An 18,454-nucleotide genomic window follows, 5' to 3' on the forward strand; every position below is an offset into this window, starting at 1 on the left:
CACGAAGCCTGACAATACAACATGTTAAGCCTTGCCTTCACACACAAATGCACACAGAGACAGGGACACAAACACACACACACTCAGGGGAAATGAAACAATATAACATTATAATCGGGGGTGGCTGTAGTGTGCTTTTTTCCCCTCAAATCTGTGCCTCAGGCCTTTCCATTATTGTAATGCCTTATGCTTCCTATTCGGACTGTGCAAGTAACCTTGTGTGTGTGTGTGACTGATAGTAATTCTGCATCTCAAAAGAACTAATGTTATTTCGTCTGGCTAAGGTTGATGGGTGTGAATGCGGGCCTGCAAGAACACATGAGCACACAAACACACATGCACAGTTTTAACATAGCATATGTATACACCTATTTTACTGGGGACAGCTCTGGCTCAGGAGGTAGAGCGAGAAAGAGCCAAGTGTCCTTGGGAAAGATACAGAACCCTAAATTACCCCTGATGTATCATCAGCGTGTGAGTACATGTGATAGAAAAGCATCACATGTATAGAAAAGAGCTGTGCGAATGTAAGTATGGATGTGGCTTGTGGTGTGGTGCACTTTGAGCGGTTGATAAGACAAGATAAGTGCTATTTAAATGCAGTCCATTTACCATATACAAATAATATTTGAGATAATAATATGCAAATGATACAAGAGATATATACAAGTGTTGAAAGGAAATTGTAAAAGCAATGACAACATGAAATGCTTGACATGTTTATTTTGCTGCTGGAGTGAATGGTGAATGGCAGTGCAGTAAATAAGCTTTCTATGTTCAAACAAACACTTCTAAATTTGCCTCATGTCAGTGCTCAAATGTATTTATATATCTTACCTACATGTTACTTGTCGCTGTCAAAAAACATGCAAGGAGGTGCAGAGACCTAAATCATCTTTTCTGGAAGCTACAGTAATATATTTAATTCATTACGATTAATTATCACCACGTCTTTTGTCTTCTTAGACAACCAAAGAAAGGGTTACAAAAACATATTTCCACACTTTGTCGTATGAGAACTCTAAGGAAATTAGATTTCTCAGGCACTGCAAAAGCACAGGAGACTGTGAGTATTGTTTCCATGGAAACAATGTCTGTGCCTAATAATTTGATAATTAATCAAGAGGGTGATCAGAGGATAGCATCTTCAATACACACACTCAAAAAGCAAATACCAGCAATTTGTATTAGGTACAAAAGGAGCCCCTTTTTCACTGGCTTTGGTTTATTGGATCATTTCATGATAGGTAATGTGGAAAGCAGCTGTTTTGATTTATATTTGGACACATCAAAAAATACTTTGGTCCTGCTGTACGGTCATCAAGACAACACTTTACAGCCCTACACTAACAAAGGTGTAGTATAATTTTAAAGAAAGAGAGACAAAAGCAGAAGAGAAGAGAGTTGGAGAGTTAATGAGTAAGTAAAAGGAAAGTGATGGGAAAATTAGATCACAGTCCCTGCAGGAATCACAATTGAGTACCCTCTATTAACGCACACGTAACACACACACACTGCTAAGAAGACACCCACAGTCTAATCTAGAGTGGTCCCTCAAAGGCCTCATCTTCCCTTTAGTTTCATCCTCTGTCTCTCTGCTTGAGAGCACGAAGTGGATGAAGTGACAGAAGTTCTCTCAAAGGAGCGAGCAAGATGTTTCAACGGGTCACAGAAAGCCTCGAGGCGAGTTCCTGCTATTGCACACACACACAGACAAGACACACACATTTTGTATGTGTGTTTTTGCAGGAGTATGTGTGTCTGCATCGGGGGATTCTTGCGTGTGTGTTGCTATTAGCAGGCAAGATCTACTGTACCTATTGCTCTGTCTCCAATCAGGAAGACAAATTAACTTTAATGACCTGGGACCCACCGTGGTGAGAGTAAGGTTATGAAAAGATATTCAGGTGAGTGGATATGAACCTTTTATTCACCATCTCCCTTTCTTCATCACCTCCCACCCCCCACCATTTTTTCCTTCACCTGCCAATTCACTTGGGTGAATCCACCAATCGTCAGAGGAGAATGTTCATAATACAGTCGTGCTTAAAAAAAAGGTCAATTATTATCCTGTAATATCCCCCTCTTGTAATTTGTACACATGAACCACCACCAGGCACACAAAATTCCCTGTAACCGCACACACAACAACGCTTTACTCCTACTTTACGTGCTTTAAGAAATTTTTGCCAAAGCAATAAAAGTTTTTTTTGCTTTTTTCCAAATTTTTGAGATTAAACATTTTATTTTCCCTTTATTGTTACTGCATAGCCCTCTTTGTTTCCTCTCCTGTTAAAGAATGATTTACACCACAGTGTTACCGCTTTCCGTGATTTACTGTGCACCATAAATGTTCTCTACGTCAGCCTGGCTGAAAAATTAAATGGGTTAAAAGTCGCAAATGAAAAGATCAGTGGATTACGTCTGTATGGTTTTACCTTCCAGCAGATGCCTGATTATATGTCTGAATAAGCTGTCGCTAAACAGCTTCATAAACAAATTATCCCCACTGGGAAAAGAAAAATGGATTGTGTAGTCACTGTAAGAACCTCTTTTCTCTCTCTCTCTCCCCTCCTTAGTGTGTGTGCATCTGCACGTCTCTCCCCACTATATTTGCCATTAAAAGAGGACTAAGCATTTCATTACAAGTCTACTGAGCTCCCACTGTGTCATTGAAGCCAGCAGCCAGTGTGGCTTTCTTTCTTAGAGATACTAATAACAGAATCAAAGGAGGGAGCGTGTGTTTGTGTGTGCGGGTCTGTGTATTCTAGTAATACTGATGTTATCGCAGGCTCAAGCCCAATTAGCCTAGAGGGTAACTCTGTAATAATCCTTACCCCTGGGCATAATGGCCTATTAAAGCAGCAGTGGACAGAATAAATGAGTGTGTGTAAGGAAAGAGAAAGAGAAAGAGAAGGAGAGAGAAAGAAGGAGAGGCAGGAAATACCAGCAAGGGAGGAGGGGGACGGTAATAGAGGTGGTAGAAGAGGACGTACAAATGGAATGGAAAAGACCATTGGTGGCAGACTTGTTGAAAGAAGAGTTTCATTTCATTTTTACCTTAATGATGACTGTGTTCATAACTCTGGCTTCATGTCCAGCTGTTGCTGAGCTCAAATAATAAAACAGCCTGTCAAAGCCTGTATTTACTCATCTTTAAACATGCTTTAATTTACCAGTTTTCATAAACATTTTTTTAGCTATAATGGTCTATTTGTTTACTTTGCTAACAGTCAGTCATGTCAGAGGATGCAGAGAAATAAGATCTAATTGCTACATCTCCCAGAATTCTTTATGTGCTTTCTTTGTTGGAAACCTTCCTCTGTCGTTGAACTGCTTATTAGTGCTGTTGGGTACAAGACCATATAAATCAAGAACATGTCAAAACAGAGACTCTGAAGAGGTGAGATATAACCCAGACCAAGAGGAATATCTTAATTGAGACTGTGACCATAGTAATTTTGATGGGACTTTGTAGTTACTGTGCTAATGCTTTCCAAGTAAAGACCGGACTGTGACATTATTTGAAAATATGCAAAATACAAATACATGTACAATCGATGTTACTTGTCTGTATCACAGAGGATCATTAGATTTTGAAAATATTACATATAAGTATATTTAGTCACCTTTGCTACAGTATCATTTAAAAATTTCCACAGTTTTCTCCTTATCTAAACCTTTACAGTGTACATGAAACGTCACTGGAAATAATATTCATCTCTCCATATTTGTGGCAATTGCTTACTAGGAATGGAGTAGAACATAGTACAGTGACAGACATCTTGAATTGTTAATAATTGTCTTTTCATTACATAAATTGTTGAATTATTCTGTCTCCATGCAACCTACTGCTGACTTTTACTGGTTGTACTAAGCAGAATCAATCAGAGTTGCAGTGTAAGCGTCAGATTTAAAGTTTGAAGATAAATGTAATGTTAAAACAATTTACCAATGAAACTGTGTGATGGTGTCTTAGAGGACGGTGATGTGGGTGTATTTGTTGACAGCTCACCTGACGATAAATCCACTTGGTTGTTTCTGGTCGCCTTCGACACGTTGATATGAACTACAACCTTGCCGTCCTCAAGGGAGATCTCCAGCGTGCCATCATCGAGATTACTGAAGAGGAGGAGTCCGTCGGGGTTCCACGTACGAAACTGGAAACCCACAGATAATGTGTTGTGACCGGCTCGGCCCGGCAGCTGCAGAAAGCTGGTGGCATTGAAGAAGACCGGGAAGGTGTGGGTCTCCACACAGGAGAAGGACAGGTTACGCTGTTAAGAGACAGATGTAGAGAGACAGAATGCAAACAGGAAGTCATCAAGTGGTACTCAAATAAAAAAGTCAAAAAGCTAATCCCTTGAAAGTGGGCTTGTGTGTGAAGCTGCCAGAACGTTATAAATGTCCTAACATTTTAGAAAATAATGTATTTGTTCACCAGGCTTTTGTTTCTTTGAATCTGGTGTCTGGGTGTTTATCGTCAGATGTTCTGACTGAAGCTAGATCCAAAGACTGATGTTGCTTGTACACAACAGTAACTTGGGTGATGTTTGTGCGCAGGGGGAAAATAAACACTATTGTGGAATTTGTGGTTCTAATTGTCATTGAGCTCCTCCAGCCTTGTGCTCTAAATCAAATCATTAGCAAATGCACAATATTGAGCTGCCATATAGACAATTCTTGATTGCCTCTGTCTGCGCATGTGTATATGTGTGTTTCTGAAATTTGAGAGTGAATCTCTTTTGATTAGAAAAAGAATGGCTGTGTGAGTCATCAGAGAGAATTAGAGGTGCGACTTTAATGAACTTGATTAGGCCCTCCATTTGTTCAGTCAGTTCACCAGAGATCGAAGACGATATACTGGCTGTCCACTGTTCAGGAGGAACAGGAGATGGGGAGAGACGAGAGCTCTTGTACTTTATAGTCTATCAAAGACTGCGCAGTGACTAATTTTAAGGATGGCAAAACACTTAATGTGCTGAAGTTACATCCAGCAGTCATCCAGAGTGCCGTGCGTTTGATGAGGAGAAGCAAGGCATTTAATATGCTCCTTATTCTGTTGAGACAGGTTGAAAACAAATTCTGTCTTTGCAGGCTGCAGTGAAATGGCAGCCATGATGTCAAGGGGGAGCACAAAGACAGGAGGCAAACACATGGAGGTGCCACTGTTGGGTCAGTTGTACCTGATTAATTATGAATCTGTTAAACTATTTTTGGTTCGGTGAATAATTTGCCCACCCCTCCTCACTCAGGTCAGATACAGAGTTAGTGTGACAATAATGAGCATGTTCAGTATTCAGCACATTTCCCTTACAAAGCTGGAGGTGTCGAGCTTCTTTCGGCGGGCCAGGTCTGTAATGTTGTCTCCATTGTAGTTGATGCTCTCCATGCAACCTTTAAAGTTCTTCCTCCCTCCTCCCACTGGCTTCCCACTGTATGGCATCCCTCCAAAACTCAACTAGAGAGAGAGACAGAGGGCAAAGAGGTAAAAAAGATGGAAAGAGGGAAAAAGATATGTTAAGAATCCTTTTATGTTCTATAGCTTCTTCCGATACTGCGAGAACATTGCAAGAAGGTACACAAATGTAACATGAAATTAAAATAATTTTCTTTTCTGGCATTATTGTTCAGCCATTCACCCCACCAACGTGGAGTATGGCAGCAATATACAAATATCTAATGAGAGAAATTGCATCAAATCTTAAAATAGGTTTCAAAACCATCGCTGCAATTAGGCCAGCTTACGTTTTAATGTGAAATTCACTCAAAAAGCATCAGATGGACTTTTATGAAAAATGTCATGTTTTATGTTTTATGTGCATTGTTGATAAGGTTTTGGACACTGTTTGTGTGTAGAGGAATGACCTGGAGGTACATGGAGGTCTACCACTTGAAAGCCAAATGAAGTCTAATGATGACAACAAAATAAGAAGATAAGTGTTCCTGACAAATACTGTAGCTCCACCTTTAGGACAGTGTGAATGAAGGCACAGATGCATGGACTATGCTCAATACATATTCACCCCTGATTTTGTACATATGTAGGACAATTAGTGTCAATCCCAAATGAAATCCCAACGTATTTGGTCTGCATTGTTATCAAGGACAAATCAAAATTTTGACATTGACAGCAAAATCAAATTTTTTTTTATTTTCTTTTACGGAAAACTATCAATGTACTACTTATATATCCATTATATATATGTTTATATAATGTGACTGTTGGAGCAGTCAGAGAAAACATTAAAAGAGAAAGACATTGGTTTGTGGGGAACCGATGCAATCAGAGGAGATGAGGGCCAATAAACAGACATCTGGTGGGAAGCAGTGAAGGACACCAAACTAATGAAAATGTAAACAGAGTTTCATATATATATATATATATATATATATATATATATATATATAGTTGTACATGTGTTCAGTGTTTTTTTTCTTTTAGCCATAGCTCTGAGGATAGACAAGATGATGGAGGGTGGTGTGCAATTACCAGTTGATATGTGTCTGTCTGTCTCAGTGTGTGTGTGTGTGTTTGTATGTGTCTGCAGTGACGCTCCAGTAGTTTTAGTAATTACTGCCAAGGGTAGACACAAATGCGGCGAGATATTTAGTCTACACACACACACTCACACACACACATACCCTGGTTCACCCTGTTGTATAGATTTCCCCAAAGATCCCTTAATTCAACAGCTTCAGTTTAATTGGACTGTGGTTTGTCCTGCCCCATTTCTCAGTATCCTACTTAACACTGGAATAGATCAGCCATATCAGCAGTACCTGGTAAAGGTCACACACTTGCACATGCAAACATATCAATATAAACACACTTGCATTTAAACACAAGCATACACTCATTAATGGATTAACCATACACAGTTGCACATGCATGCATGCACACACTCGCATCACGTGTGATCTAATATCCATTACACATTCAAAAATCAATTTCCTGTTTTAAGTATTATTCGCTGAACTCTTTGCATTCCATTACTGACTGACATTAATTATGTGAGTTTCATGGATTAGCATTATAGCACAGTGTGAAACCAATATTCAATTTAGTTTGTGGTATCTGTGTACTGTACAGAAAGAGAGAAGGTCAAGCTACCACCAGTGATGAATAGTTGTTTAAACTGCATTTGAAAAATCAGAAAAGACACCTAACTTGGTGGAAACACTATGATAACATGAATCTGAAGAAGAATAGCATCACTGAGACAGATAACTAATAAGTAAAGATAAGACAATGTCTCTCATACGTTTGGAATAATTTGAGAACCATGCTGAGACTCCCAGCAGTTTTGGATGCTTCAGATTGTATCTGAGAATTGCTCACATCAGACGATATAGTATTCTGTGCTGAGCATCTGTACTGCCCAAGGGTCTTAAAGCAGAATTCTTCCTCCGTTTTCTGGAGGACTGATGTTCACCTCCATCATTAAGTTCCAAAATACAAATACACAACACTTTAAACATTAATGAAAAGAAGCCTGCGAGCTAGTTCAGGCAGACAACTCAAGTACACTGCTACACTCAACATGGCATACTCCACTCTTTACAATAGAGCGGCTGTGCGCCGCTCTTTAACAGGTGAAGTACCAGCATCGGTAATGATCCCATTGCGGCTTGGCATAAGACAATACAATGAAGGAGACAAACAGACTCTGACAAGTCACACAACACAAAGGGGAAATATATATATTTTCCACCGGTGGTGTTTTCTTCAACAAGGGAAAAGATGTTAGCGATGAGGACCAGCTGGTTTTTTATTTTCTATTCTGCTCTGGTCTGTTGTAGGTCTGGTTAATTGCTCCACATGAGTTGAAGAACAATGCACATCCGCTCCCCGGCACTTTTCCCTGGGACGTTATAGTTGGTTGTTGTTTTCTTGTCTTTAAATTCAGCATTGCACTACCTGTGTGTGACATCTGTTTTCAATTTATTTTTCCATCTGTTTATCTGTTGACTATAATACAAAAGAATAAAAATATTTTTTACACAAAACAAAATACATAAAATAAAACACCACCATTTTCACTGCTACGGTGTTCAGTTATGGGCGAGGCTGTGCAAGCACGTTACTCAAATGCAACCTACACTCGGCAAAAGTTAGCTGATATACTAACTTGGCTAACAACAACTCAACTTAAAACGCCCAGCTTTCCCACATTATCACTACATTCATGCAACCCTTATGTACTCTAGCTACATTTCAATCTGAACAGGTGGAGGTGCAAACACCTTCAGGCCAAAATTAGCCCCAAAGTTGCCACCTAATCAGCATAAACACATCCTAAGTTGTGAAACCACTCCCACCTTGGCATAAATAGGTTTGTTTGGAACCAGGAAATTACCAGATAGATCTACCTGAGGCAAACTGCATACGGAACTGCATTTGTGCTACCTCTGGAAAATAGGGTTAAGTATGTGGTACAGGGCTAAATGAATAATGTGTGAATGATGTGTGAAAAATGTTTGCTTCTCTAAAGCTAAATGAGAATTTGATAAACCAATTGCACATTAGGTTGACCTACTAGACTAGCAGGCTACTTATGAGTGAGAATGTAGGTACACTTCTTTAAAATTAAAATGAAAATATTTATTCTTTATACACTTGCATAACAGGCAGCTGCTCTGGACTGACATTAGGTCACTGAACCTGAGGTAGCTGAATAAATGAACTGACATTTTAGTTATTCACCTCTTCCATGGTCTGCCAGCTCTTTTTTGCTAATTGCAGTCATCCGTGACTGCCTATCAGTGTATAGCTGTTGAATCATCTGGAGCTCAAAGAAAGTTTTGTTATTGACATGATGTCAATGTCATGCTGATATGTCTTATATTAAAAGACCTATGTTTAAGCATACACTTGGAATATTTCCTTGTCACCCCCTGTGTCTGTGTTTGAGTGTGTATGTTTGTTATTAGGTTTTCAGGGCTTGGACACAGTATCTTTCTCACCTCATAGTCCAAATCTAGATGATCAAACTCTCCATTGGTCCTGAAGTGCTGAGTGTGTCTGTCCAAGGTGAAGTTGACATTTCGACGGTAGCGTTCAATCACCACTGAGTGCCAGTGATTGTCATCCAACAGGCTGCCAGTTGTCACAGAGGTATGACCCAGGATAGAGCCATACTGGTTGCTGCCTGTAATTAACACATCATATTAATATTAATTACAAAAACACAGGCTATGGACACTGAAAATCAAGTAACATATATGTGTAAATGTGTGTGAACAACAGCTGAATTTGTTTTTTTCAAGCAACACTTGAAAAATGAAAGTGATTTTAATATTCTGAGTAGCTTAACAGGGATGAATAAACACCTCCTCTTTGGCAGGTGTTTTGCCAAAAGAGCCAGAAATCATTTCAGTGCTTCACAAAAGGTAACCTGACCATACTGATGGACATTTAAATGTACAGGTTGATTCAAATTTGCAGTTTTTTTTCCCTAATTGCAAATTGTGAGAAATTATACATAATTTTGGTAATTTTGCCAATAATAAGGCACCTGACCTTTCTTTAACAGCCTGAATTGTCTTTGTACCATAATGGAATTCATTTTGTTGTGTGGAAATGCAGCATCACAGTTGCTGCTTCTGTGCCGCAGTATCCTTAAAGGTCATACCAGTTCAACACAGCTGGTCAACAGTGAGTGATGCTCCACACACTTACGGATTGTTGTGACTGTTGTTCACAGTGTAAAGGGTAACAGTATACATTTTGTACAAAAGGTAAGGATTACATTTTGACATTTTGGATTAACATAATGAGGATATGTTGTAAATTTACATATTTGGCAAGTCACAAATATACTGATACTGAACATATCTGGAAAATATTCACAGACAATGACTCTGGATGCAAACCCCAGTCTCTTGTGTGACAGTCATGCGCTTTGTACAGCTGCCATCCATCACAACCGCATTCTGTTGACTCCACTGCCATTAAATGGAGCATTTCATTCATTCAATAAAAAAATACTTTGCCTCTGTACAATATCCAGCCAGCGACTACGTTTCCTCCAAAACAAATTTGCTGTTCCAGTTTAGTTGATTAGAAACATAATTTCTAGGAGACAGGGTTGCTTGACAGACATGACATAGATTTTGATTACAATAGTTTAGGTAAAATGATGGTGATGATTATTCTCTAGACCTGTCAATGAACTGCTAACACAACCATGAAGCTGCATGAATTAGACTGAGTAAATTCAACCAACAGACCAAACAGAGACAGAAAGGAGCTGGACCTGGTATATAAAATAGAACCTTTCCTTTGCATTTCTTAGTCTAAGTAAATGTGGTGCATGTGGTTTCACCCACCAAGGTTGATCTGCATTAGCAGCTTAGCCTTGTGAAGCTCCAGTGTGATGTAGTCTCCTTGCTGCCCCTCCCCATGGAGAATCACACCCTCGCTCTCTGACGTCTTGAACCTCAGAGCGATCACATCCTTAATGATCTTCATCTTCTTCATCTGCACAAATGCACAACAACAAATATCATGAACATCACATGACTTTTTATCACCATAGGTGACTAATTTTCAATAATAGAAAAAAATGTTGATACTTTGCTCATAATCTACATCAAATTATTTATTTTCCATCATATTATATTGCTACTCTTTGATGTTTTATGATCTAACCTTTATGCACTTGAATGACCTTGGCATTATGACTTAATGGGGCTGCTCAGTGAAAATAACATGCAATACCAGAGCAGTACCTTAAAGCGATAGGAGATCACTCCCTGTCCATCAAAGTTGATCACATCCGCCCCTAAAATGGACAGCAGATAGACAGAAGCAACAGAGACACAGAGATGAAAAGAATAAACAGGAAAACACAGGAGAAAGACAGGAAGACATTGACAGCAAAAGACAGAGAAAAGGCAAGATCGAAAGGGATTATTGATTAGTGACTAAACTGACCAAGAGAATACTGAAGACTACACTTTTCTATGACTAGGTCAAAAAAAAAAGTATGTATTTTCAGTTATTGAGTTATTTTAACAATACACCTACAAGCAACAGTCATGCCAGAAAGCTTAGTAAGGTGGGCTAACATGCAAATAATAGATGAAGAAGCAAAGGCCCTGCTGAAATGTAATATCTGCTGGCTGTATTTGCCATCTGGATGTGTAGGAGGTTAAAAATGTCATCTTTACAGGTTACTATTGCTGCAATACAGATTTTATCGTTTCAAGAGATGTTGTACCCAGTAGGCATTTTCATAGAATATATTTTGACGTATCACAGTAATGAAAAAAGAGGTGGGGAAAAAAAGTGGAAAAAAAATTAGCTGCTTTTGTTTCAGAGCCCTGCTGGCACAGTATGTTGTTTCACTGGCACACCGAACTGGCTTACAGGAAAACTCAACTAAAACAGAGCCATTGTTAATATTAATAGTTACACCTGTACTTTAACTATCATGACAAGTCAAAATGTCTGCTGTGAAAAAGGCCTATGGCAAAAAAAAAAATTCACCGGCTTTAAATATTTGCCAAATAAATGCAAAATAGATGCAGGTGCAAAACATTGCTGCTGTGAAAATTGCTCTCAGTGAGCAGTGACACTTGTTGACAGTAAATAAATATTTTCCATTGCAAGTTATGTATCAGAGAGAGCTATAAAAGTCTGTGGGAAAACATGACAACTACTTAAAATGTAATGGGGTGAATTAAAAGATTTTTGACGAGCACTAAGAATTTGTGAGACGTTCAGATGTGATCAGCTGATGGGTGAAGTTACAACTTCAACCTGAGCAGAGGTGTGATTAGTTAAAACAGTATGTAAAACACACCTGTGCATGTGTGTGTGCAGGCGTGTTTGTTTACAGGTGTAGCTGAAATGCTACATACATTCTTGCAAATATATTGCTTCCTCAAATAACACACACACACACAACTGTGGTGAGCCTGTCCTTTCATGATAAACACCTGAGGAAAGGGGGCGTAGGAAATTACATCTGCTCCCTTTGTTCTAACTTAAGTGCTTCTGAAATGACCCCATGCTGCCTCTCACTGGGTACAGATACAAGCCTTTCAATCTCGTTTGGTGCTTTACCCTTCACTCTTGTTCTCGCACTAGTTCTTGGTCCATCTCCTTCCCCTTTCATCTTTCTCCATTACTCTCCTCTCTGTCCCACTTCTAACTTGTTTTGCCTCCCTCTTTAGTTTCGTCTCTTCCTCCCATCACTTCATTTGTTTTATCCATCTATCTCTCTCTCTCTCTGGCTCCTTCTCCCCGCCCCTCTAATCATCTTCTTCATTCACATTTATGGTGCAAACAGAGGTGGTTGCTGACAGATTTCCAATTGTTTTATGAGATCTAGGTGTGATGCTCAGAAAAGAGATGCCAACTGAGTACTTAACATCAGGAGGGAGACTTATGGAGGGTGGAGGGCTTTTCCACCACCTGCAGACCACTGGGTGATGAGAGAACACTAGAGAAAGACGGGGGGGGGGGGCTTGTGATGCAGAGTAACAGGGGACGAGTACTTGGTCTCTATCCAGGGCAGCTGTGATGGTTATGCACACAAGATGGCAAGGGTTTTCAGACCTTGACCCAAGAGACCATGCCATTTTGGACCCTGACCCAGATGGTGGTTTTCCAACAGAGATTTAAAGCTACAGAGGGTGATTGAGATGCCCAGATGCACATGAGAGCCAATCTTCAAATAGATGATACTGGGCTACTGTTATTATTTATCAGGGTTGGAAAATTAGAAGTTGGTTTTGATTGTCTGCACAGGCAGAAAAAAAATGGCTTCACCTCTGGGTTAATTATGGAACCATGCGGGTCCATGTACCCCCAGACATGCCATGAGACAGACATTGAACTGGCTGACATTAGCTTGGCTAACGTACACATGTATCACTGTACCATCCTGCTCATAAATTTTGCTAATCAGCCAATTAAAAGCAATACCACAGAGATGCCATCTGCAAGGCAAATTGAAGGTGCGCTTAACTGGCATTTAGTCATCCTAATCTTTAATTGTATGCTTGGCAAAAAAAAAAAAAGTTTCATCATGCAGGCAGCAAACTAGGTGGCTTGGAGCTTAACAAAAGCTTAACTTTAGGATTTTCTTGCTTCATGTAATCGGAAATTGAATGTATTTGCATTTTTGATTTGATGGTTGAACACAATATTCAAATTTTCCATGTTACTTTATGCTTATAAATTTTATCATTGATTTTGATTTAAGATGGTTAAAACATTGCAAAAAATAATTTACCCATAATGAAAGTAACTGTTAGCAGCTGTACTGTACTGTAATACTATATTCATGTCATCCTTTTCCCCATACTTATTGTACCCCTGAACCTGAAGGCTACAATGATGCTCTTTTAGCTGTTTATGTGTTTGGCCTCAGTCCTACTACGGAGACAGATGCCATCCATAAACAAAATCTACATAAGTATATTTCTTGGACTCGACAGATGATGATGGTGATACATCATGCTGACACCAGATTTAAAGTACTGTTGGCATAAATAGGCCACAGGTTGAAGTCAGATTTGATATGCTCGCATCCTGATATGCTTGAAATTCTGCTTGCATGAGAGTGATTGCATTTGTATAGAAAATTAAATTTGTACTCTCTGTTTCTGTCTGACTCCCCTTTCTCTCACATACCGGCTCTACTATTTCCTGACTCATCTTTGAAATAATTGATTTTCTGTTGATCCTATGTTAATCAAAATGGAAATGAGCATGTAAATTTCACAGCACGGTGGATCATGACTCCTTTATAGCCTCTAGCTCTGGCGCAGACACATACACCCACAGCCTTTCATTGCACAGCCCTAGATGAGTCATAATATGGTATTGCATTTAATTATCGTACATTTTCAAAACCCAGAATTATCATCTACAACCAACATATTTTTTGATTATGCTGGGAACACAACATCTATATTTATCTGCCTCCTTCTCCTCCTACTACTTCTCTTTTGCACTTTCTTCTTTCATCCTCTTTTCTTTGTTGTTGCCCAACACTGTACTTCTCCACTCTGTCATCTTGGAATTGGGAAGCAGTAAAAAACAACTTACAAGAAGCTGATTCTGAAAGAACCAGGAGAACTGGGGAGCGAGGAATGGGTAGGTGAACAGACAAACATATGAACTCTTATTGCTGACTGAACGCTGAAGAAAGGAGCAATGACAGTGTAATCATGAGAAAGCACTGTGGGCTTCAAAACACAGCTGACAGACAACTCTGAAAGATGACGCGCCCAACCAGGGGGAGAGTGTGTGCACATGTGTAGGTGTGTCTGTGTGTTTGTGTGCAAGCATCTCTCTGTCTCTCTCTCTTTGTGTCATCACTGATATCTGAGTTGTAAGCATATGTTTACCTGATTGAGTATTTATGATGTGTCTCATATGATAGATGTCAAGGCATGGTGAACAACATTCGTGTCTGTCAGAAACATAAACACTCTCTGTGCTTATGTGGCCTAGAAACTATATGTATAGCTATATGTTTTTTTAATAGTATTGTTGTTTACCTCAGACAGTGTCTTTTTATGGCCTGTCTGACTTGTCAGTTTATAGGATACCAAGGTCACATCAGCCTTAGTTGTTGAAGCAGAAAAGAGTATAACTCATTATCTAAATCTCTAAAACTCTAAATCTCAGTCCATTTCTACTGCTGTATGTGCTGGGGGGATTTGGGAGCTTAGAATATCAGTTTTAAATGTCTTTATGTGGTATATGGCTTTTTGAAAAGGAATTTCTGATTAAGAGAAAATGTATGCGTACTGCAAATAAATGCTTCTATTGAAAAGCCAGTGTTTTTCTGTGTGGACTTTGTATGTTCTCCCTTTGATAGCGTGGGTTCCCTCCGGATACTCCGGCTTCCTCCCACAGTCCAAAGACATACATATTAGGTTAACTGGCAACTCTAAATTTTCCAGTGGTGTGAATGGTTGTTTGTCTATATATATGTCAGCCCTGTGATAGACTGGCGACCTGTTAAGGGTGTACCCCACCTCTTGCCTAAAGGTAGCTGGGAATTGCTCCAGCTCCCTCGTGGGCCCTAGGATAAGCAGTATTGAAAATGGATGGATGGATATTTGAAAATCAAGCTTTGGCCCTTTTAAGTTCTGAAGAAACACATGTTGTTTGCCCCTACCCTCTGACACAACCCATTGGAGCGTCTCGTGAAATAACACTCCTTTGGTTAAGTTAAGCTTATGAAACAATCATGGTTTTGGTTTGGTTTAAGGGAAGATCAGATTTTGGTTACGATGAGTACTTTGTTAATGTCAGAGGACCTTTATCATGATGGTAACAGTAATAAACACGCAGTTAATGCTGTGGAACAACCATATTTTACAGAAACGTTGATGACTATTGGTTTCAAATGGGAAATGAAGTATGTTCTCCGGTGTGTCCTGTGTGTAGCTGCCTCAGTCACCCACTCCAACCTCCTTCCTTCACCCTGTGAAGCAACGGTGGGTAGAAAATCCAAAAATTTAAACTTTATCCAAATGCGGGTAAATTTCACAGTTGAAGGTCCACTGAAAGTTACAGTGAACACCTACTGGAATAGAATCAATCACTAGTTAGCAAACATTGTGAAATAAGCAACTTCCATTTTCTCAGACAGTTAATGTGATGTTGTACAAAGCAGGACTTTTTTTGGTTTCACCCGTATTCCTATAGGCCAAGGACTTAGATAAGAGGGATTCCATATTGTGTAAACTCACTGCTGCATTGCTTTTTTTGTGAGGTTTTAGGCAAAGCACAAGTGCTCCACCAGGCGAATTTTGCCCTTATTTTCATAAAGTTAAAAACTGTTTAAGTTTTGACACCTCCTCTTTGGGGTGGGCTAGTTTGCCGTTACCTAGAATCCCACAGTGCCCAGCGAAGTGAAGACCTCGGTTCCCATAGAAAATGGATGGGCTCGAACTCTGCATCATGTCCCACTGTTCTCAGGGGGTCTTCATTTTAACACAGACTTTGTTACTCTTTATACAATACCACCTAACTTCCTCCTTTGCTCCCATGATAATTACTATAGCTGCTAGAGGCCGGATAACAATAAAAGGTAACTGTGGGTTGTAATGAGCTGCTTGCACAGACGACCTAAAGGGTTGTTTTTTGTTTTTTTGTTTTTTTTTATGGGAGGACAGTCTCTACTGGTAACGTTAACGGTTGGTCTGTTCTATTCAGGTGTCCCATGACAGTGTGACACTAAACCAGCGAGCAAAAGTGCTTGGGCAGCAAAGGAAATGGTAATTTAAGGAGACATTTTTTTAATGAAAAAAATTTTCACACATTCAGATGATAATTACAGCCAGCAGATATTGAATTTTGGCAGGACTTTTGCAGGAACATTTCTAATGTTGTATTAATGCCATACTGTTTGAAGACTACTGACAAGTTGGTGGAGAAGCTGCAGAACAAATAAATCAAATCTACATCATACCTAATAATCAGTCAGTCTAGTCACTGTAAGTATACTTATTTTTACATTTGGCAAACTAGTGACAGAGTTGAAAAAAAGAGTGCTTAAAAGCTAGCTTGGATCAAGCCCAGCTTAGCAACAGGCAGGTATAGACTGTGTAGTATCACATTGGTTACTCTAAATTTTGTTTACATGTCACATAACACTACCGGACTGGTAGTGTTTAACAGCGAAGTCTAGTGTTGTGTAAGATATTGATAATTTCTACATTTTTTTCTGTATTTTGTTGAGTCCTATTTTCATACCATGCTTTATATAGTGTTTGGAAAAGTATAAGTAAATATTACTCATAAATTACAAATTAATTTGAGAAGGGCATCAGACTGACAGTATCCATAGCTATCTTGTCATTCATAAGCTTTTGAAAGTCTAAAAATGTATCTTTGTATCTTTTCTGCCTTCATTACCGTCTTATAGTAAAACAAGGAAAAACAGAATTAGAATAGTGAACCAGCAAGGCACTATTCATAGTTGAAGTGGCTTACGATAAAATGTGCCTTTAAAGAAAATATGGCATTAAATAACAGTGTCTCCAGTACTCTTAAGATCAGTGAGACCAACGTTAGAGTAAATAAGAGTTCTAGCGCTTCTAGTTAAGAAAAAAAATGCAGCAAGTCTTTATCTAAGCACAAAATAACCAAGTGTGTTAGAAGTGAATCATTTTCTAGTTGAAGTTGTTTGTGAGTGACGTGTTCAGCTATTGTGTGTGTGTGTGTGTGTGTTTTGCATCTTGTCATCCTTATCATCACTGACATGCTTTTCTTTTACATGGGAAGGAAATGAAACAAGGGAAATATAATCAGAAGGCTGAGGACTGACTGGAATGCAACACATGCCCTTGTATTCACACACGGGCGTACGCACTCCCAGACATATCCACACACAGTGTAATCGCATCTCCGGAATGAAAGATGTACGTGTGTCACTTATAACAGTAATTTATGCAGAGCCTTAATTGAAAATTGTTATCAAAATCAATTTGGCAGCCTTTAATAGGATGAGAGCAAAGAGGCTGCGAGAGAGTCAGTTCCCTGGATGATACATTTGTTAGAAAGCAAAAGACAGTGTGTGTGAATGTGTGTGTCTGTCAGTCTATAACTGTGCACTGCATATTTCCGCACATTGAGTTTTTTGTGTGTGTATTTGTCCAGGCAGGTTTTGGATTTGATTCCTACATAGAAGCAGCTCATAATGAAGAAAAAATCCATTGTCACGACTGGAGTTGACAAACCATTATTAAGCTCTCAGCATGTACCCATAATTATAAATCTTAATAATAATACAGTATGAACAGGTTCACAGTAAATGTAAATGTGTCTGTGTGTGTGTCTCCACTCACAGTAGGCACAGCCATAGACTTCTATGCGCAGACCAATCCGTCCCTCTTCACTCCAGTCCAGTGGGACGAGCCTAAGGAAGCGAGCCACGATTCCCTGCTGCAGCTCATGGCGAACTGCGCTCTCCGAGTTGGAGTTCCCAGAGAAGGCCTGTGAACACAAACAGTCACATACACACACATACACACACAGACACACAATGAGATTAAACACATCAGAGCCACAAGCCTGCAGTCAAACAAACAGCTTCAGGACTTAGAACAAAAGCATGTCTTCCACTCACCACATCCTGCCCTAAGGGTGCACACTCGCAAAACATACAAAATAATTATGAGTCTACATATCTAATATTCCCGCTATAAAACAGCCTGACTGCAGGGGATTTGAAGAGGAAATTGCACTCAGACTTGAAGTGCATGTAAGGAACTCCCTGGTCCCATCATTTCACATTGAGACTGATTTGTTGGTCCCCAAAGATTGAAGGCTTGTAACTGAAGAGGTTTAGATTTCCTTGTCATATTTGCACTGTGGTCTAGACATTCAGCTGATGCAGAGTCTGAAATCCCAGCCTCTAGAAAACATATTGTCTGCAAACAAAACAAACGAGTGCAAAGCCAGTGAGAATATTATGTC

At 39.4% G+C, this 18,454-nt stretch overlaps 1 protein-coding gene across 1 annotated transcript in view; it reads right to left on the minus strand.

Annotated features, from left to right (window-relative positions):
- cntnap2a (contactin associated protein 2a) overlaps positions 1-18,454 on the minus strand; it is a 313,547-nt gene that overhangs the window by 138,003 nt on the left and 157,090 nt on the right. Inside the window, exons 4-9 of the mRNA XM_041065446.1 lie at positions 17,824-17,971; positions 10,735-10,787; positions 10,333-10,483; positions 8,968-9,152; positions 5,318-5,461; positions 4,016-4,277 (exon numbers count right to left, since the gene is read on the minus strand). Of these exons, the coding sequence (XP_040921380.1) occupies positions 4,016-4,277; positions 5,318-5,461; positions 8,968-9,152; positions 10,333-10,483; positions 10,735-10,787; positions 17,824-17,971 (943 nt within the window). The remainder of the gene's footprint in view (positions 1-4,015; positions 4,278-5,317; positions 5,462-8,967; positions 9,153-10,332; positions 10,484-10,734; positions 10,788-17,823; positions 17,972-18,454) is intronic.

The sequence above is a fragment of the Toxotes jaculatrix genome, chromosome 20 (genome assembly GCF_017976425.1).
Source record: "Toxotes jaculatrix isolate fToxJac2 chromosome 20, fToxJac2.pri, whole genome shotgun sequence".
Lineage (NCBI taxonomy): Eukaryota > Metazoa > Chordata > Actinopteri > Toxotidae > Toxotes > Toxotes jaculatrix.